Raw genomic sequence first — 22184 nt, 5'->3', positions numbered from 1 at the left:
GGCAGAAAATGAGGACGTGTCCGCAGTTCTGCCCTGTCCGTATGGAAAATCAGATATGGTCTCTTATATGATAAAGCCGCCAATTCTGATACTCTCCTGGCTGAAGCCAGGGCCAGTAGCATGGTTACTTTCCATGTAAGATACTTCAACTCCACCGATTTGAGCGGCTCAAACCAATGGGATTTGAGAAAATCCAAGACTACATTAAGATCCCACGGTGCCACTGAGGGCACAACCGGGGGCTGTATATGTAGTACTCCTTTTACAAAAGTCTGGACTTCAGGAACTGAAGCCAATTCTTTCTGGAAGAAAATCGACAGGGCCAAAATTTGAACCTTAATGGACCCCAATTTGAGGCCCATAGACAATCCTGTTTGCAGGAAATGTAGGAATCGATGAAATTCCTCCGTGGGGGCCTTCCTGGCCTCACACCACGCAACATATTTTCTCCAAATGCGGTGATAATGTTGTGCAGTCACCACCTTCCTGGCTTTTACCAGTGTAGGAATGACCTCTTCCGGAATGCCTTTTTCCCTCAGAATTCGGCGTTCAACCGCCATGCTGTCAAACGCAGCCGCGGTAAGTCTTGGAATAGACACGGTCCCTGCTGAAGCAGGTCCGGTCTTAGAGGTAGAGGCCACGGATCCTCCGTGAGCATCTCTTGAAGTTCCGGGTACCAAGTTCTTCTTGGCCAATCCGGAGCCACTAGTATCGTTCTTACTCCCTTTTGCCGTATAATTCTCAGTACCTTTGGTATGAGAGGCAGAGGAGGGAACACATACACTGACTGGAACACCCACGGTGTTACCAGAGCGTCCACAGCTATTGCCTGAGGGTCTCTTGACCTGGCGCAATACCTGTCCAGTTTTTTGTTGAGGCGGGACGCCATCATATCCACCATTGGTTTTTCCCAACGGTTCACAATCATGTGGAAGACTTCTGGATGAAGTCCCCACTCTCCCGGGTGTAGATCGTGTCTGCTGAGGAAGTCTGCTTCCCAGTTGTCCACTCCCGGAATGAATACTGCTGACAGTGCTATCACATGATCTTCCGCCCAGCGAAGAATCCTTGCAGCTTCTGCCATTGCTGTCCTGCTTCTTGTGCCGCCCTGTCTGTTTACGTGGGCGACTGCCGTGATGTTGTCCGACTGGATCAACACCGGCTGACCCTGAAGCAGGGGTTTTGCCAGACTTAGAGCATTGTAAATCGCTCTTAGCTCCAGTATATTTATGTGAAGAGACATCTCCAGGCTTGACCATACTCCCCTGGAAGTTTCTTCCCTGTGTGACCGCTCCCCAGCCTCTCAGACTGGCATCCGTGGTCACCAGGACCCAGTCCTGTATGCCGAATCTGCGGCCCTCTAACAGATGAGCACTCTGCAACCACCACAGAAGAGACACCCTTGTCCGTGGCGATAAGGTTATCCGCTGATGCATCTGCAGATGCGATCCGGACCATTTGTCCAGCAGATCCCACTGAAAAGTTCGTGCGTGGAATCTGCCGAATGGAATCGCTTCGTAAGAAGCCACCATCTTTCCCAGGACTCTTGTGCATTGATGCACAGACACTTTCCCTGGTTTTAGGAGGTTACTGACAAGTTCGGATAACTCCCTGGCTTTCTCCTCCGGAAGAAACACCTTTTTCTGAACCGTGTCCAGAATCATTCCCAGGAACAGCAGACGTGTCGTCGGGGTCAACTGAGATTTTGGAAAATTCAGAATCCACCCGTGTTGTTGCAGCACTAGTTGGGTTAGTGCTACTCCGTCCTCCAGCTGTTCTCTGGACCTTGCCCTTATCAGGAGATCGTCCAAGTAAGGGATAATTAATACGCCTCTTCTTCGCAGAAGAATCATCATTTCGGCCATTACCTTGGTAAAGACCCGAGGTGCCGTGGACAATCCAAACGGCAGCGTCTGAAACTGATAATGACAGTTTTGCACCACGAACCTGAGGTACCCTTGATGTGAAGGGCAAATTGGGACATGTAGGTAAGCATCCTTTATGTCCAGGGACACCATAAAGTCCCCTTCTTCCAGATTCGCTATCACTGCTCTGAGTGACTCCATCTTGAACTTGAATTTTTGTATGTACAGGTTCAAAGATTTCAGATTTAGAATAGGTCTTACCGAGCCGTCCGGCTTCGGTACCACAAATAGCGTGGAGTAATACCCCTTTCCCTGTTGTAGGAGGGGTACCTTGACTATCACCTGCTGAGAAAACAGCTTGTGAATGGCTTCCAATACCGTCGCCCTGTCTGAGGGAGACGTTGGCAAAGCAGACTTTAGGAACCGGCGAGGGGGAGACTTCTCGAATTCCAACCTGTAACCCTGAGATACTACCTGCAGAATCCAGGGGTCCACCTGTGAGCAAGCCCACTGTGCGCTGAAATTCTTGAGTCGACCCCCCACCGCTCCCGAGTCCGCTTGTAAGGCCCCAGCGTCATGCTGAGGGCTTTGCAGAACCCTGGGAGGGCTTCTGTTCCAGGGCAGGGGCTGCTTGCTGCCCTCTCTTACCCCTTCCTCTGCCCCGAGGCAGATATGACTGTCCTTTTGTCCGCTTGTTCTTATAGGACCGAAAGGACTGCGGCTGAAAAGACGGTGTCTTTTTCTGTTGGGAGGGGGTCTGAGGTAAAAAGGTGGATTTTCCGGCAGTTGCCGTGGCCACCAGATCCGATAGACCGACGCCAAATAATTCCTCCCCTTTATACGGCAATACTTCCATATGTCGTTTGGAATCCGCATCACCTGACCACTGTCGCGTCCATAAACTCCTTCTGGCAGATATGGACATCGCATTTACTCTCGATGCCAGAGTGCAAATATCTCTCTGAGCATCTCGCATATAAAGGAAAGCATCCTTTAATTGCTCTATAGTCAATAAAATACTGTCCCTATCCAGGGTATCAATATTTTCAGTCAGGGAATCCAACCAGACGACCCCAGCACTGCACATCCAGGCTGAGGCGATGGCTGGTCGCAGTATAACACCAGTATGTGTGTATATACTTTTTAGGGTAGTTTCCATTCTCCTATCAGCTGGATCCCTGAGGGCGGCCGTATCAGGAGACGGTAACGCCACTTGTTTTGATAAGCGTGTGAGCGCCTTATCCACCCTAGGGGGTGTTTCCCAGCGCGCCCTAACCTCTGGCGGGAAAGGGTATAATGCTAATAACTTTTTTGAAATTAGCATTTTTCTATCTGGGTTAACCCACGCTTCATCACATACATCATTTAATTCCTCTGATTCAGGAAAAACTACAGGTAGTTTTTTCACCCCCCACATAATACCCCTTTTTGTGGTACTTGCAGTATCAGAGATATGCAAAGCCTCCTTCATTGCCGTGATCATATAACGTGTGGCCCTACTTGAAAATACGTTTGTTTCATCACCGTCGACACTAGATTCAGTGTCTGTGTCTGGGTCGACCGACTGAGGTAAAGGGCGCTTTACAGCCCCTGACGGTGTCTGAGACGCCTGGGCAGGTACTAACTGGTTTGCCGGCCGTCTCATGTCGTCAACTGATTTTTGTAATGTGCTGACATTATCACGTAATTCCATAAACAAAGCCATCCATTCCGGTGTCGACTCCCTGGGGGGTGACATCACCATTATCGGCAATTGCTCTGCCTCCACACCAACATCGTCCTCATACATGTCGACACACACGTACCGACACACAGCAGACACACAGGGAATGCTCTTATCGAAGACAGGACCCCACTAGCCCTTTGGGGAGACAGAGGGAGAGTTTGCCAGCACACACCCAAGCGCTATAATATATATGGGAACAACCTTATATAAGTGTTGTTCTTTATAGCAGCTTAAATATATCAAAATATCGCCAAAATATGCCCCCCTTCTCTGTTTTACCCTGTTTCTGTAGTGCAGTGCAGGGGAGAGTCCTGGGAGCCTTCCTCACAGCGGAGCTGAGCAGGAAAATGGCGCTGTGTGCTGAGGAGAATAAGCTCCGCCCCCTATTTCGGCGGGCTTTTCTCCCGTAGTTTTAGATAACTGGCATGGGTTAAATACATACATATAGCCTCAATGGCTATATGTGATGTATTCTTTTGCCATAAAGGTATTAAATATTGCTGCCCAGGGTGCCCCCAGCAGCGCCCTGCACCCTCCGTGACCGCTTGGTGTGAAGTGTGTGACAACAATGGCGCACAGCTGCAGTGCTGTGCGCTACCTTCATGAAGACTGAAGAGCCTTCTGCCGCCTGTTTCCGGACCTTCAATCTTCAGCATCTGTAAGGGGGGTCGGCGGCGCGGCTCCGGGACGAACCCCAGGGTGAGACCTGTGTTCCGACTCCCTCTGGAGCTAATGGTGTCCAGTAGCCTAAGAATCCAATCCATCCTGCACGCAGGTGAGTTGAAATTCTCTCCCCTAAGTCCCTCGATGCAGTGAGCCTGTTGCCAGCAGGACTCACTGAAAATAAAAAACCTAAAAACTTTTTCTAAGCAGCTCTTTAGGAGAGCCACCTAGATTGCACCCTGCTCGGACGGGCACAAAAACCTAACTGAGGCTTGGAGGAGGGTCATAGGGGGAGGAGCCAGTACACACCACCTAATCCTAAAGCTTTATTTTTGTGCCCTGTCTCCTGCGGAGCCGCTATTCCCCATGGTCCTGACGGAGTCCCCAGCATCCACTTAGGACGTTAGAGAAATCAGGGTGATACAGTAAACATATGCCTGCCAGCAGGGGACCCAGTGCACCTTTATAATTGGTTTCTGCATCAATTCCCCCTAAATAAGAACTGCCACACTGGAACCAGAGGTTTGGGCAGATGGAACAAAGCTAGAATTCCCCCCTCTGATGACTGGCCAATGGGGGCAGTTTGTGTCTATGCTCCATAGCGGGAGATTCACATAAGAGGAGGGGAGAGGGAGAGGGAGGGGAGAGGGAGGGGGAGGGGACACCCCCCCCGTACTGGCGCTGGACCTGCCATCTGCCTGTATGGATGTAATGCAGCCAGGGACCAGCAGCTCCGCGGTCTGCTCTACAGATAGTATAAATCTCCTGCAGTATAATGTCCAGCAGCACCCCCCGTACTGGCGCTGGACCTGCCATCTGCCTGTATGGATGTAATGCAGCCAGGGACCAGCAGCTCCGCGGTCTGCTCTACAGATAGTATAAATCTCCTGCAGTATAATGTCCAGCAGCTCCCCCTGTACTGGCGCTGGACATGCCATCTGCCTGTATGGATATAATGCAGCCAGGGACCAGCAGCTCCGCGGTCTGCTCTACAGATCGTATAAATCTCCTGCAGTATAATGTCCAGCAGCTCCCCCTGTACTGGCGCTGGACCTCCCATCTGCCTGTATGGATGTAATGCAGCCAGGGACCAGCAGCTCCGCGGTCTGCTCTACAGATAGTATAAATCTCTCCTGCAGTATAATGTCCAGCAGCTCCCCCTGTACTGGCGCTGGACCTGCTATCTGGGTGTATGGATATAATGCAGCCAGGGACCAGCAGCTCCGCAGGTCTGCTCTACAGATAGTATAAATCTCTCCTGCAGTATAATGTCCAGCAGCTCCCCTGTACTGGCGCTGGACCTGCCATCTGCCTGTATGGATGTAATGCAGCCAGGGACCAGCAGCTCCGCGGGTCTGCTCTACAGATAGTATAAATCTCCTGCAGTATAATGTCCAGCAGCTCTCCCTGTACTGGTGCTGGACCTGCCATCTGCCTGTATGGATGTAATGCAGCCAGGGACCAGCAGCTCCGCGGTCTGCTCTACAGATAGTATAAATCTCCTGCAGTATAATGTCCAGCAGCTCCCCCTGTACTGGCGCTGGACCTGCCATCTGGGTGTATGGATATAATGCAGCCAGGGACCAGCAGCTCCGCGGTCTGCTCTACAGCCAGTATAAATCTCTCCTGCAGTATAATGTCCAGCAGCTCCCCCTGTACTGGCGCTGGACCTGCCATCTGGGTGTATGGATATAATGCAGCCAGGGACCAGCAGCTCCGCGGGTCTGCTCTACAGATAGTATAAATCTCCTGCAGTATTATGTCCAGCAGCTCCCCCTGTACTGGCGCTGGACCTGCCATCTGCCTGTATGGATGTAATGCAGCCAGGGACCAGCAGCTCCGCGGGTCTGCTCTACAGATAGTATAAATCTCTCCTGCAGTATAATGTCCAGCAGCTCCCCCTGTACTGGCGCTGGACCTGCCATCTGGGTGTATGGATGTAATGCAGCCAGGGACCAGCAGCTCCGCGGTCTGCTCTACAGATAGTATAAATCTCCTGCAGTATAATGTCCAGCAGCTCCCCCTGTACTGATGCTGGACCTGCCATCTGCCTGTATGGATGTAATGCAGCCAGGGACCAGCAGCTCCGCGGTCTGCTCTACAGATAGTATAAATCTCCTGCAGTATAATGTCCAGCAGCTCCCCCTGTACTGATGCTGGACCTGCCATCTGCCTGTATGGATGTAATGCAGCCAGGGACCAGCAGCTCCGCGGTCTGCTCTACAGATAGTATAAATCTCCTGCAGTATAATGTCCAGCAGCTCCCCCTGTACTGACGCTGGACCTGCCATCTGCCTGTATGGATGTAATGCAGCCAGGGACCAGCAGCTCCACGGGTCTGCTCTAAAGATAGTATAAATCTCCTGCAGTATAATGTCCAGCAGCTCCCCCTGTACTGGCGCTGGACCTGCCATCTGCCTGTATGGATGTAATGCAGCCAGGGACCAGCAGCTCCGCGGTCTGCTCTACAGATAGTATAAATCTCTCCTGCAGTATAATGTCCAGCAGCTCCCCCTGTACTGGCGCTGGACCTGCCATCTGGGTGTATGGATATAATGCAGCCAGGGACCAGCAGCTCCGCAGGTCTGCTCTACAGATAGTATAAATCTCTCCTGCAGTATAATGTCCAGCAGCTCCCCTGTACTGGCGCTGGACCTCCCATCTGGGTGTATGGATGTAATGCAGCCAGGGACCAGCAGCTCCGCGGTCTGCTCTACAGATAGTATAAATCTCTCCTGCAGTATAATGTCCAGCAGCTGCCCCTGTACTGACGCTGGACCTGCCATCTGCCTGTATGGATGTAATGCAGCCAGGGACCAGCAGCTCCGCGGTCTGCTCTACAGATAGTATAAATCTCTCCTGCAGTATAATGTCCAGCAGCTCCCCCTGTACTGGCGCTGGACCTCCCATCTGGGTGTATGGATGTAATGCAGCCAGGGACCAGCAGCTCCGCGGTCTGCTCTACAGATAGTATAAATCTCTCCTGCAGTATAATGTCCAGCAGCTCCCCCTGTACTGGCGCTGGACCTGCCATCTGCCTGTATGGATGTAATGCAGCCAGGGACCAGCAGCTCCGCGGTCTGCTCTACAGATAGTATAAATCTCCTGCAGTATAATGTCCAGCAGCTCCCCCTGTACTGGCGCTGGACCTGCCATCTGCCTGTATGGATGTAATGCAGCCAGGGACCAGCAGCTCCGCGGTCTGCTCTACAGATAGTATAAATCTCCTGCAGTATAATGTCCAGCAGCTGTCCCTGTACTGACGCTGGACCTGGCATCTGCCTGTATGGATATAATGCAGCCAGGGACCAGCAGCTCCGCGGTCTGCTCTACAGATAGTATAAATCTCCTGCAGTATGATGTCCAGCAGCTGCCCCTGTACTGGCGCTGGACCTGCCATCTGCCTGTATGGATGTAATGCAGCCAGGGACCAGCAGCTCCACGGTCTGCTCTACAGACAGTATAAATTTCTCCTGCAGTATAATGTCCAGCAGCTCCCCCTGTACTGGCGCTGGACCTGCCATCTGCCTGTATGGATGTAATGCAGCCAGGGACCAGCAGCTCCGCGGGTCTGCTCTACAGATAGTATAAATCTCCTGCAGTATAATGTCCAGCAGCTGCCCCTGTACTGACGCTGGACCTGCCATCTGCCTGTATGGATGTAATGCAGCCAGGGACCAGCAGCTCCGCAGGTCTTCTCTACAGACAGTATAAATCTCCTGCAGTATAATGTCCAGCAGCTCCCCCTGTACTGGCGCTGGACCTGCCATCTGGGTGTATGGATGTAATGCAGCCAGGGACCAGCAGCTCCGCGGTCTGCTCTACAGATAGTATAAATCTCCTGCAGTATAATGTCCAGCAGCTCCCCCTGTACTGGCGCTGGACCTGCCATCTGGGTGTATGGATATAATGCAGCCAGGGACCAGCAGCTCCGCGGGTCTGATCTACAGATAGTATAAATCTCCTGCAGTATAATGTCCAGCAGCTCCCCCTGTACTGGCGCTGGACCTGCCATCTGGGTGTATGGATGTAATGCAGCCAGGGACCAGCAGCTCCGCGGTCTGCTCTACAGATAGTATAAATCTCTCCTGCAGTATAATGTCCAGCAGCTCCCCCTGTACTGGCGCTGGACCTGCCATCTGGGTGTATGGATGTAATGCAGCCAGGGACCAGCAGCTCCGCGGGTCTGCTCTACAGATAGTATAAATCTCCTGCAGTATAATGTCCAGCAGCTCCCCCTGTACTGGCACTGGACCTGCCATCTGGGTGTATGGATGTAATGCAGCCAGGGACCAGCAGCTCCGCTCTACAGATAGTATAAATCTCCTGCAGTATAATGTCCAGCAGCTCCCCCTGTACTGACGCTGGACCTGACATCTGGGTGTATGGATGTAATGCAGCCAGGGACCAGCAGCTCCGCGGTCTGCTCTACAGATAGTATAAATCTCCTGCAGTATAATGTCCAGCAGCTCCCCCTGTACTGGCGCTGGACCTGCCATCTGGGTGTATGGATGTAATGCAGCCAGGGACCAGCAGCTCCGCGGGTCTGATCTACAGATAGTATAAATCTCCTGCAGTATAATGTCCAGCAGCTCCCCCTGTACTGGCGCTGGACCTGCCATCTGGGTGTATGGATGTAATGCAGCCAGGGACCAGCAGCTCCGCTCTACAGATAGTATAAATCTCCTGCAGTATAATGTCCAGCAGCTCCCCCTGTACTGACGCTGGACCTGACATCTGGGTGTATGGATGTAATGCAGCCAGGGACCAGCAGCTCCGCGGTCTGCTCTACAGATAGTATAAATCTCCTGCAGTATAATGTCCAGCAGCTCCCCCTGTACTGGCGCTGGACCTGCCATCTGGGTGTATGGATGTAATGCAGCCAGGGACCAGCAGCTCCGCGGGTCTGATCTACAGATAGTATAAATCTCCTGCAGTATAATGTCCAGCAGCTCCCCCTGTACTGGCGCTGGACCTGCCATCTGGGTGTATGGATGTAATGCAGCCAGGGACCAGCAGCTCCGCGGTCTGCTCTACAGATAGTATAAATCTCTCCTGCAGTATAATGTCCAGCAGCTCCCCCTGTACTGGCACTGGACCTGCCATCTGGGTGTATGGATGTAATGCAGCCAGGGACCAGCAGCTCCGCTCTACAGATAGTATAAATCTCCTGCAGTATAATGTCCAGCAGCTCCCCCTGTACTGACGCTGGACCTGCCATCTGCCTGTATGGATGTAATGCAGCCAGGGACCAGCAGCTCCGCAGGTCTTCTCTACAGACAGTATAAATCTCCTGCAGTATAATGTCCAGCAGCTCCCCCTGTACTGGCGCTGGACCTGCCATCTGGGTGTATGGATGTAATGCAGCCAGGGACCAGCAGCTCCGCGGTCTGCTCTACAGATAGTATAAATCTCCTGCAGTATAATGTCCAGCAGCTCCCCCTGTACTGGCGCTGGACCTGCCATCTGGGTGTATGGATATAATGCAGCCAGGGACCAGCAGCTCCGCGGGTCTGATCTACAGATAGTATAAATCTCCTGCAGTATAATGTCCAGCAGCTCCCCCTGTACTGGCGCTGGACCTGCCATCTGGGTGTATGGATGTAATGCAGCCAGGGACCAGCAGCTCCGCGGTCTGCTCTACAGATAGTATAAATCTCTCCTGCAGTATAATGTCCAGCAGCTCCCCCTGTACTGCGCTGGACCTGCCATCTGGGTGTATGGATGTAATGCAGCCAGGGACCAGCAGCTCCGCGGGTCTGCTCTACAGATAGTATAAATCTCCTGCAGTATAATGTCCAGCAGCTCCCCCTGTACTGGCACTGGACCTGCCATCTGGGTGTATGGATGTAATGCAGCCAGGGACCAGCAGCTCCGCTCTACAGATAGTATAAATCTCCTGCAGTATAATGTCCAGCAGCTCCCCCTGTACTGACGCTGGACCTGACATCTGGGTGTATGGATGTAATGCAGCCAGGGACCAGCAGCTCCGCGGTCTGCTCTACAGATAGTATAAATCTCCTGCAGTATAATGTCCAGCAGCTCCCCCTGTACTGGCGCTGGACCTGCCATCTGGGTGTATGGATGTAATGCAGCCAGGGACCAGCAGCTCCGCGGTCTGCTCTACAGATAGTATAAATCTACTGCAGTATAATGTCCAGCAGCTCCCCCTGTACTGGCGCTGGACCTCCCATCTGGGTGTATGGATGTAATGCAGCCAGGGACCAGCAGCTCCGCAGGTCTGCTCTACAGATAGTATAAATCTCTCCTGCAGTATAATGTCCAGCAGCTCCCCCTGTACTGGCGCTGGACCTGCCATCTGGGTGTATGGATGTAATGCAGCCAGGGACCAGCAGCTCCGCGGGTCTGCTCTACAGATAGTATAAATCTCTCCTGCAGTATAATGTCCAGCAGCTCCCCCTGTACTGGCGCTGGACCTGCCATCTGGGTGTATGGATGTAATGCAGCCAGGGACCAGCAGCTCCGCAGGTCTGCTCTACAGATAATATAAATCTCCTGCAGTATAATGTCCAGCAGCTGCCCCTGTATTGGCGCTGGACCTCCCATCTGCCTGTATGGATGTAATGCAGCCAGGGACCAGCAGCTCCGCGGTCTGCTCTACAGATAGTATAAATCTCTCCTGCAGTATAATGTCCAGCAGCTCCCCCTGTACTGGCGCTGGACCTCCCATCTGCCTGTATGGATGTAATGCAGCCAGGGACCAGCAGCTCCGCGGTCTGCTCTACAGACAGTATAAGTATAAATGTTTCCGGCAGAATCACAGCCAGTGTGGCATCGGGTCCAGGATGTAAACAACGTGCGCACAAGGCTGGCATATACCAGCTCACACTGACCCCATCTCCTCTCACTTACCCTTTGCCCAAGCTGGGGCTGTTCAGGCCGTAGCTGCTACTAGTGTCTCCGTTAGTGATGGTGGAGGATGAGGTGGATGAGGAGGAAGGTGATGAGGAGGAGTAGCTGCTTGCCGAGGATTTCCCAGAGGTAGTATACGTTCTACTTGTTGCCGTACTTGACCTACAAAGCCAAACATACACATTATTATATGTATATATCGGGTCCTTGGCTCCACCCAACATAGGACGACACTCATTAGATCGTCCACTGAAGGTCGACATGGAAGGTTGACATGAGTTTTTGGTGTCGTTTTCTCCGTAAAGTGACGGGGAACCCAAATTACTGCACCGTGTCCCCTCACTTCACTCGGCACAGGTTACCGTTTCAATCGTAGTCCACGTGGATCGTTAAGTATGAAGAAAATGTAAAAAAATGAAGAAAAAAAAAGTGAAAAACCCATGTCACCATTTTGACCTGTCGACCTAGTACATGTCGACCTAATGACCGTATCCCATATATATTACACTCTTCCTGACTTCACTTACTTTGTCTGAGACTGCCTGGGCCACGTACCATCCGGGTTCCTCTGTTCTATGACCAACATCTGTTATAAGACATAAGAGTCAGACAGGCAGTATTAGGTCAGCAGTAAGTCAGACAGGCAGTATTAGGTCAGCAGTAAGTCAGACAGGCAGTATTAGGTCAGCAGTAAGTCAGACAGGCAGTATTAGGTCAGCAGTAAGTCAGACAGGCAGTATTAGCTCTGCAGTAAGTCAGGCAGTATTAGCTCTGCAGTAAGTCAGACAGGTAGTATTAGCTCTGCAGTAAGTCAGACAGGCAGTATTAGGTCAGCAGTAAGTCAGACAGGCAGTATTAGGTCAGCAGTAAGTCAGACAGGCAGTATTAGGTCAGCAGTAAGTCAGACAGGCAGTATTAGGTCAGCAGTAAGTCAGACAGGCAGTATTAGGTCAGCAGTAAGTCAGACAGGCAGTATTAGCTCTGCAGTAAGTCAGACAGGTACTATTAGCTCTGCAGTAAGTCAGACAGGTAGTATTAGCTCTGCAGTAAGTCAGACAGGTAGTATTAGGTCAGCAGTAAGTCAGACAGGCAGTATTAGGTCAGCAGTAAGTCAGACAGGCAGTATTAGGTCAGCAGTAAGTCAGACAGGCAGTATTAGGTCTGTAATAAGTCAGACAGGCAGTATTAGGTCAGCAATAAGTCAGACAGGCAGTATTAGGTCAGCAGTAAGTCAGACAGGCAGTATTAGCTCTGCAGTAAGTCAGACAGGTAGTATTAGCTCTGCAGTAAGTCAGACAGGTAGTATTAGGTCAGCAGTAAGTCAGACAGGTAGTATTAGGTCAGCAGTAAGTCAGACAGGCAGTATTAGGTCAGCAGTAAGTCAGACAGGCAGTATTAGGTCAGCAGTAAGTCAGACAGGCAGTATTAGCTCTGTAATAAGTCAGACAGGCAGTATTAGCTCTGTAATAAATCAGACAGGCAGTATTAGGTCAGCAATAAGTCAGACAGGCAGTATTAGCTCTGTAATAAGTCAGACAGGCAGTATTAGCTCTGCAATAAGTCAGACAGGCAGTATTAGCTCTGCAATAAGTCAGACAGGCAGTATTAGGTCAGCAATAAGTCAGACAGGCAGTATTAGCTCTGCAATAAGTCAGACAGGCAGTATTAGGTCAGCAATAAGTCAGACAGGCAGTATTAGCTCTGCAATAAGTCAGACAGGCAGTATTAGCTCTGCAATAAGTCAGACAGGCAGTATTAGGTCAGCAGTAAGTCAGACAGGCAGTATTAGCTCTGCAGTAAGTCAGACAGGCAGTATTAGGTCGGCAATAAGTCAGACAGGCAGTATTAGCTCTGTAATAAGTCAGACAGGCAGAATTAGCTCTGCAATAAGTCAGACAGGCAGTATTAGCTCTGCAATAAGTCAGACAGGCAGTATTAGCTCTGTAATAAGTCAGACAGGCAGCATTAGCTCTGCAGTAAGTCAGACAGGCAGTACTGGCTCTGCAGTAAGTTAGACAGGCAGTATTAGCTCTGCAGTAAGTCAGACAGGCAGTATTAGGTCTGCAATAAGTCAGACAGGCAGTATTAGGTCTGCAATAAGTCAGACAGGCAGTATTAGCTCTGCAGTAAGTCAGACAGGTAGTATTAGGTCTGCAGTAAGTCAGACAGGCAGTATTAGCTCTGCAGTAAGTCAGACAGGCAGTATTAGGTCTGCAATAAGTCAGACAGGCAGTATTAGCTCTGTAATAAGTCAGACAGGCAATATTAGCTCTGTAATAAGTCAGACAGGCAGCATTAGCTCTGCAGTAAGTCAGACAGGCAGCATTAGCTCTGCAGTAAGTCAGACAGGCAGCATTAGCTCTGCAGTAAGTCAGACAGGCAGTATTAGCTCTGTAATAAGTCAGACAGGCAGTATTGGCTCTGCAGTAAGTCAGACAGGCAGTACTGGCTCTGCAGTAAGTCAGACAGGCAGTATTGGCTCTGCAGTAAGTCAGACAGGCAGTATTAGGTCTGCAATAAGTCAGACAGGCAGTATTAGCTCTGCAATAAGTCAGACAGGCAGTATTAGCTCTGCAGTAAGTCAGACAGGTAGTATTAGGTCAGCAGTAAGTCAGACAGGCAGTATTAGGTCAGCAGTAAGTCAGACAGGCAGTATTAGGTCAGCAGTAAGTCAGACAGGCAGTATTAGGTCTGTAATAAGTCAGACAGGCAGTATTAGGTCAGCAATAAGTCAGACAGGCAGTATTAGCTCTGCAGTAAGTCAGACAGGCAGCATTAGCTCTGCAGTAAGTCAGACAGGCAGTATTAGCTCTGTAATAAGTCAGACAGGCAGTATTGGCTCTGCAGTAAGTCAGACAGGCAGTACTGGCTCTGCAGTAAGTCAGACAGGCAGTATTGGCTCTGCAGTAAGTCAGACAGGCAGTATTAGGTCTGCAATAAGTCAGACAGGCAGTATTAGCTCTGCAATAAGTCAGACAGGCAGTATTAGCTCTGCAATAAGTCAGACAGGCAGTATTAGCTCTGCAGTAAGTCAGACAAGCTGCTTGGCTCCACGGCGGTCACCATTACCTGCCCTTGGTATAATCCAGCATCCTGCACGGTGTTGTCTGGCTTAGTGAGCTGCTCATATGTGTTAGTCATGTATCTGTTCCACAGACGGGTTTCCTTATCCGCAGGAATACTGAAGATGTTCCTCATCTCCTTCTCTATGGTATCTGTTATTGGAGAGACATTACAGGAATGAGGTGCGTGGGCACAGGGGACGGGACAGCAGTGGGTGAGGTGCGTGGGCACAGGGAAGCAGTGGGTGAGGTGCGTGGGCACAGGGGACGGGGCAGCAGTGGGTGAGGTGTGTGGGCTCAGGGGACGGGGCAGCAGTGGGTGAGGTGTGTGGGCTCAGGAGATGGGGCAGCAGTGGGTGAGGTGCGTGGGCACAGGGGACGGGGCAGCAGTGGGTGATGTGTGTGGGCTCAGGGGACGGGGCAGCAGTGGGTGAGGTGTGTGGGCTCAGGAGATGGGGCAGCAGTGGGTGATGTGTGTGGGCTCAGGGGACGGGGCAGCAGTGGGTGAGGTGCGTGGGCTCAGGAGATGGGGCAGCAGGAGATGAGCTCACAAAATAGGGTAGCAGTTGTGTGGTGTGGACTCGGAGGATGGGGCAGCATGGGGTGACGTGAGCGATCGCGGGTGAAGCAAGAGGTGAGGGGTATGAGCTCAGCGGACGGGGCAGAAGGGGGTGAGGAGTGTGGAGTCAGGGGACGGGGCAGCAGAGGGTGAGGGGTGTGGGCACAGGGGACGGGGCAGCAGAGGGTGAGGAGTCAGGGGACGGGGCAGCAGAGGGTGGTCTCAGGCAAAGGGGCAGCAGGGGGTGAGGGGTGTGGAGTCAGGGGACGGGGCAGCAGGGGGTGAGGGGTGTGGAGTCAGGGTACGGGGCAGCAGAGGGTGAGGGGTGTGGAGTCAGGGGACGGGGCAGCAGAGGGTGAGGGGTGTGGAGTCAGGGGACGGGGCAGCAGAGGGTAAGGGGTGCGGAGTCAGGGGACGGAGAAGGAGGGGGTGAGGGGTGTGAGCACAGGGGACGGGGCAGCAGAGGGTGAGGGATGTGGGCACAGGGGACGGGGCAGCAGAGGGTGAGGGATGTGGAGTCAGGGGACGGGGCAGCAGGGGGTGAGGGGTGTGGGCACAGGGGACGGGCAGCAGGGGGTGAGGGGTGTGGGCAGCGGGGACAGGGCAGCAGGGGGTGAGGGGTGTGGGCACAGGGGACGGGGCAGCAGGGGGTGAGGGGTGTGGGCACGGGGCAGCAGAAGGTGAGGGGTGTGGGCACAGGGGACGGGGCAGCAGGGGGTGAGGAATGCTACGCTCACCTATACTGTCCGCCTTGCTGAAGTGACGTGACACCACATTGTCTGAATCGCTGTTCTCACACAGTTTCAGCTCAATGAGGTAAACCTCCACTTTGCAATGCTTCACAAACATGCCGTGCTCCACCACCTGCAAGAGAACCACAGCATGTAAGATCCATTCCAGCGTCCCGTCCCGGGTCTTCTGCTCCCACACACTTACCTTTCTCACGATGGGCTCCTGGCCCTCCACACTCCCGTACCAGCACATCAGCTTATTCCACGCTTCAGTCGGCACAAGGACATAATCCAGCTCATCAATCAGATGTTCCTTTAATACTTGAGTATCGGGATCTAGAGCAACACATGAAGGGGGGGACAAATCCAATTTTGTTTGAAAATGACAATAAATGTATCGTAAGGTCTGATTTATGGTCATTAAGCTCCTGGATGAAAACGACGGGCAGAGACACTGCAGCCGATACAATGAGCTCCCGCTGTGGCAGAACATCTCACAACACGAGACGTTCCGCTCATCCCCTGTAGTGCTGGGATAAGGGAGGACGCACAAAGGTACATAGCGCAGGTTATCAAGCCTCTCACCCCATACAACCCCCCCGTAGAGTATATTCATTTTCCTAGCTGCTGACAGACCTTTGTGAGAGCCTGGAAGACCCTCACACCTGATGTCGGAGAGTGTAGGATCACCGGGAATACGGATAATGACATTCCTGAGATGGCGGTGCCCTGATCAGTCACCAGGAAGATTGGCGCACTCTATCCACTACGGGGCTAATTCCAACATCGTGTGCGTTAGGGGCTAATTATATCGTCATAATGTTCGCAACAGGGCTATTAACGGCATCATGTGCGCTACGGAGCCAATTATATCATTATGTGCACTATGGTGCTAATAATGGCATCATGTGCGCGAGGAAGCTCATTATAACGCCCTGATGTTCGCTATGGGGTAATTAAAACACGTGCGCTATACTAATGACAACATCTGAATGTGCGCTACTGGCGGGGTACTTCGCCATACTAGCGATACCCCTCCTCCACAGTCTCTGATGTGATCACAGGGTGGTTACTGTACCTGTAAACAAGCCAGAATTATCCACGGCCCCCGGAAAGAAGCTGCTCTCTCCCACATTGTACAAGTCCCAGGAGTCAAAGCCAACGTATTTCTTCCACTGCTTGAACCATCGGCTGTCAACGAGGTACCTGAAAAAAAATCACACGGGCAACCATTAACAGGAAGATCCCAGGAGCCACGACTGGTGCGGCTCGGCCAACAGGTAGCACTCTAATCTCAGATCGGAGGACGGAAAGCCTGGGCAGCTGATGGATGAAATGTGGTATACCCCAACAGCAGCATACATAAAACCTCTCCCTGCGGCTCATACAGCAACGATAGGAAAATAAGTGGACATAACACCAGGCAAGGACACGCCCCCAATGTGAAATCCACGCGTTTCAAGTCTAACTGGTCTACTAAGGCTGGTCTGACTCGTGTACGAAGACCAAAGCCACATCTGTGACTTACAGGCCCAGGGCAACCCCTTACATTCTGTATAGTAGTGGACAGCATATGGCGGCACCACGTGTCTGTATTCCTGGCAGCGGCACCAACAGCACCTCTATAAAAGCATCTGGGGGAGGAGCTGCCAGCGGCGGCCTGGAGACATGACCCAGAAAGGTAAAATACGCCGCTCAGTGTCACCCTGGCCCCATTACTCCCAGATGAAGGTTTTTAGGACATTTGTACAGCAATCTGATGCAGGAATTTGAGCTGCTGTGACATCACTGCCCCTGTGCAGGAATAATCAGTCACTGATAACCTCACGGACACATGAATGTCTGCTATTCAGCATTGGCGTTATACTTTACTACAGATTGGGACAGTGACAGTAATTCTATGCGAGTATGGCTGGTGGAAGTACGAGGATTGCACAATGATGGGAGTAGGTGTTCCACCTCCTCCTAGGAGGCCTCTGGTGCCTGCACTGCCAGTTTTACCGCACGGTCTGTACTAGTCAGCCAGACTCCCTGTATACTGGGACATGCACACGCCCTGCTTTCCGGGGCGTTATACTACAGCACCCGAAAATGAAACAAAAAACACTTCCCGTAGTAGCTGCCCAGAGTCTCCTCACCCTGTACTGACGTCCGTGTGATCACCCACACAGCTCCACCCGCTACACGAAACAGGGTCCCGTGCAGCCGAAACACTACATAAACTACTAGTGCTATAATGCCCCTACAGGGTAGCCTACAAAATAGCGCAGAGATGGGCGACAGGTGGCCCGTCAGCCCTTTCCTCTGCTTTAAATGCCTCAATGGTCTCAGCTCGTACTGCCTGAGATTTGCCCATCACCCTAAAGTCGAGTACACAATAGACGATGTACAAACCCGATTTCATCGATGGTCCTCCCTATTTCCCTTGAACAAACGATATAGTGAATGCACACTGCAATCCGATAAATCGTGCGGCATTAGGTTGTTTGGTCGGTAAGGAATCTATGTATACATTAGGTGGTGCGCACACTCTGGACGATATCATCAGATCTGCGATAAGCGAAGCACCCAGACAGCGCCATGACCTCTACAGGACAATGCTGCCATGAGATCACTGAGAGGCGTCTCTTAGGGAAGCATGTAAAATACCGGCGCCACAGGCTAATCTCCCTCTGTGGGTGTCCACGACAAACATGGAGGGAGACTATAACCTGTGGCGAGCGCAGCCAGCAAGGGGCTTCCTAGCGCTTGCCCCGCTGTCGGCATACTGGTGGCCGGGATCCCGATGTCTGTATTCTGACGGTCGGCATCGCAGCCGCCGGTTATTCATACTGATCCCGTCATAATAGGTACTGAGCGGCCCCTGAAGTGCGCCAGGTTACCGGTCACTAATGGTTTACAGACGCACTGCCTAGAAACAGCACAATAAGCACTAGGGGGGGGGGGGGGGGTCTATGTACTAAGTCTTGGCGAGAGATAAAGTACCAGCCAATCAGCTCCTGTCATTTTTTAAACACAGCCTGCAACATGGCAGCTAGGAGCCGATTGGCTGGTACTCACTCACTCTCTCTCTCCACGGCTTAGTACAGATGGAGCCTCTGTTATCTGGGCTTCTCTGCTGCACCTAGGCACACCATGGGTTATTAGCATAAGCCCTTCATCTATTGTTCTCCGCTGCAATACAATACAGACCGCCATATTACCAGCGACGGGTCACACATGGGGAACCACAAACTTACAACCAGAGACGGACATTAGACCCTAAGCGCGCCGCGAGGCTTCCCCTAGGTCCCAGGCCAGAGAGGACCGCTGCACGCAGACTACAAACACTTATGGATCAATGAGTCAACAGTCAGCAGGTCGACATGGAAATTGCTGACACATAAAAAGGTCAACATGGCTTTTTAATGTTTTTTTGGTGTCAAAATGTTCCTTATAGCACATGGACCAGCAATTAGTGCACAGCTGCGCTCGCCATACCGCGCACAAGCTGCCGCGCTCGGCTCAGGTTACTGTTCCCAATTGTAGTCTGTAAAGTATGATAAAGTAATGAATATTAAATAAAAAGTTCATGTTGACCTTTTCATGTGTCGATCAGTGTCATGTGAACCAGTTGGTGCCGACCTTTTCACTGTCGACCTATCACCCAGATACTCTACAGACAGCCCATACCAATCCAGTCAGTCCTGGGTGTATATAGCATGGTCACACCCCGCAGGGCGGATCGTACCCCGCCGGCGGCACTCCGGATTCTGCTGTGGACAGTATGGATGCTCTATAACCCATTCCTGCCGCACCATCCTCACACAGAGGCAGCCGACATCGGCCACTGCACGGATAGTCGCTGGCAGGTATCAGTCACCTGGCCCATTCCCAGGGATCACTGGGTATTACACAGTATAATGCGACAGTCTCCGGGGATTAGATTGCTGCTAGTACCGAGGGGGGCCCTGGACGTGAGACTGGTACCAATCGGGACTCCCTGCCATGCTGCTGGTACCGAGGGGGGCCCTGGACGTGAGACTGGTACTGAGGGGGGCCCTGGACGTGAGACTGGTACCGAGGGGGGCCCTGGACGTGAGACTGGTACCGAGGGGGGCCCTGGACGTGAGACTGGTACCGAGGGGGGCCCTGGACGTGAGACTGGTACCGAGGGGGGCCCTGGACGTGAGACTGGTACCGAGGGGGGCCCTGGACGTGAGACTGGTACCGAGGGGGGCCCTGGACGTGAGACTGGTACCGAGGGGGGCCCTGGACGTGAGACTGGTACCGAGGGGGGCCCTGGACGTGAGACTGGTACCGAGGGGGGCCCTGGACGTGAGACTGGTACCGAGGGGGGCCCTGGACGTGAGACTGGTACCGAGGGGGGCCCTGGACGTGAGACTGGTACCGAGGGGGGCCCTGGACGTGAGACTGGTACCGAGGGGTACTCCCTGTCATGCTGCTGGTACCGAGGGGGGCCCTGGACGTGAGACTGGTACAGAGTGGGGCCCCTGGTGGGGCTGTAGGCAATGTGAGGGGCCCCTGGTGGGGCTGTAGGCAATGTGAGGGGCCCCTGGTGGGGCTGTAGGCAATGTGAGGGGCCCCTGGTGGGGCTGTTGGCAATGTGAGGGGCCCCTGGTGGGGCTGTAGGCAATGTGAGGGGCCCCTGGTGGGGCTGTAGGCAATGTGAGGGGCCCCTGGTGGGGCTGTAGGCAATGTGAGGGGCCCCTGGTGGGGCTGTAGGCAATGTGAGGGGCCCCTGGTGGGGCTGTAGGCAATGTGAGGGGCCCCTGGTGGGGCTGTAGGCAATGTGAGGGGCCCCTGGTGGGGCTGTAGGCAATGTGAGGGGCCCCTGGTGGGGCTGTAGGCAATGTGAGGGGCCCCTGGTGGGGCTGTAGGCAATGTGAGGGGCCCCTGGTGGGGCTCCTGGCCATGAGAAGGGCCCCTGTGGGCTCCGCCCTCTCCTCCCATGACAGGCCCAGGCCCATGACACAGCAGAGCGGCTCCCGGAGGCCCCGCGCCTGGGTCACCGGCCCCCTCCCCCCGCAGCCCTGTCAGTAGCCGGCACGCTCCCAGCCGTTGCCGCTTCCTCCCCCCGGGCCCCGCTCACCACTCGTCTCCCTTCTTCAGCGGCGCCTTCAGCAGCTCCCCCATCTCACTCTTCTGCTCCTCGGGCTCCGGGCGGCCGGCGGACTCCGGTGCCGGTATGCGGGCTGCTCGGTTCGGCGGTGCCGGTACCGGTTCTCCTCCGCCTCCCCCCTCCGCCATGGCTGCGCTAAACTCCGGCGGCGCGCGCGTCCTCAGAGCCGCCCTGACGCAGACCGCGACGGGCGCGGGCACATGGAGAAGGAGCGCGCCCTCTACTGGCGGACGGGGAATAAGGTCGCGCATGCGCAGGAGCGGACGTACTCCCAGCGCTACAGCACCACGTGACGGCGGAAGCTCCGCCCACACCCTGAGATAAGGCGGCCTCGGGCAGTCTGACTCTGTACTACACCTCCCAGCACACCCTGCCTGCACTACACCTCCCAGCACTCCCTGCCTGCACTACACCTCCCAGCACTCCCTGCCTGCACTACACCTCCCAGCACACCCTGCCTGCACTACACCTCCCAGCACACCCTGCCTGCACTACACCTCCCAGCACACCCTGCCTGCACTACACCTCCCAGCACTCCCTGCCTGCACTACACCTCCCAGCACTCCCTGCCTGCACTACACCTCCCAGCACTCCCTGCCTGCACTACACCTCCCAGCACACCCTGCCTGCACTACACCTCCCAGCACACCCTGCCTGCACTACACCTCCCAGCACACCCTGCCAGAGTACAGCCTGCACTACACCTCCCAGCACACCCTGCCTGCACTACACCTCCCAGCACACCCTGCCTGCACTACACCTCCCAGCACACCCTGCCAGAGTACAGCCTGCACTACACCTCCCAGCACACCCTGCCTGCACTACACCTCCCAGCACTCCCTGCCTGCACTACACCTCCCAGCACACCCTGCCTGCACTACACCTCCCAGCACTCCCTGCCTGCACTACACCTCCCAGCACACCCTGCACTACACCTCTCAGCACTCCTTGCCTGCACTACTCCTCCCAGCACACCCTGCCTGCACTACACCTCCCAGCACACCCTGCCAGAGTACAGCCTGCACTACACCTCCCAGCACACCCTGCCTGCACTACACCTCCCAGCACTCCCTGCCTGCACTACACCTCCCAACACTCCCTGCCTGCACTACACCTCCCAGCCTACCCTGCCAGAGTACAGCCTGCACTACACCTCCCAGCACACCCTGCCTGCACTACACCTCCCAACACTCCCTGCCTGCACTACACCTCCCAGCACTCCCTGCCTGCACTACACCTCCCAGCACTCCCTGCCTGCACTATATCTCCCAGCACGCCCTGCCTGCACTACACCTCCCAGCACGCCCTGCCTGCACTACACCTCCCAGCACTCCCTGCCTGCACTACACCTCCCACCACGCCCTGCCAGAGTACAGGCTGCACTACACCTCCCAGCACGCCCTGCCTGCACTATACCTCCCAGCACGCCCTGCCTGCACTATACCTCCCAGCACGCCCTGCCTGCACTACACCTCCCAGGACTCCCTGCCTGCACTTCACCTCCCAGCACTCCCTGCCTGCACTACACCTCCCAGCACGCCCTGCCTGCACTATACCTCCCAGCACGCCCTGCCTGCACTGCA

At 53.8% G+C, this 22184-nt stretch overlaps 1 protein-coding gene across 2 annotated transcripts in view; it reads right to left on the bottom strand.

Moving 5' to 3' along the window:
- The window catches only part of USP4 (ubiquitin specific peptidase 4), a 72236-nt gene extending 51391 nt beyond the window's left edge, over window positions 1-20845 (bottom strand). Inside the window, exons 1-7 of one of the 2 annotated variants that reach the window (XM_063941434.1) lie at window positions 20572-20845; window positions 16558-16685; window positions 15685-15815; window positions 15486-15612; window positions 14197-14342; window positions 11655-11713; window positions 11128-11289 (exon numbers count right to left, since the gene is read on the bottom strand). In XM_063941434.1, coding sequence (XP_063797504.1) covers window positions 11128-11289; window positions 11655-11713; window positions 14197-14342; window positions 15486-15612; window positions 15685-15815; window positions 16558-16685; window positions 20572-20729 — 911 coding nt within the window. In that variant the 5' untranslated portion in view covers window positions 20730-20845. Of the gene's footprint in view, window positions 1-11127; window positions 11290-11654; window positions 11714-14196; window positions 14343-15485; window positions 15613-15684; window positions 15816-16557; window positions 16686-19209; window positions 19316-20571 lie in introns of those variants that run through there. The other variant, XM_063941435.1, reaches the window with a different exon arrangement.
- Window positions 20846-22184: the final 1339 nt, after the last annotated feature.

The sequence above is a fragment of the Pseudophryne corroboree genome, chromosome 9, assembly GCF_028390025.1.
Source record: "Pseudophryne corroboree isolate aPseCor3 chromosome 9, aPseCor3.hap2, whole genome shotgun sequence".
NCBI classification, from domain to species: domain Eukaryota; kingdom Metazoa; phylum Chordata; class Amphibia; order Anura; family Myobatrachidae; genus Pseudophryne; species Pseudophryne corroboree.
This window is presented reverse-complemented; position numbering and strand designations above follow the sequence as displayed.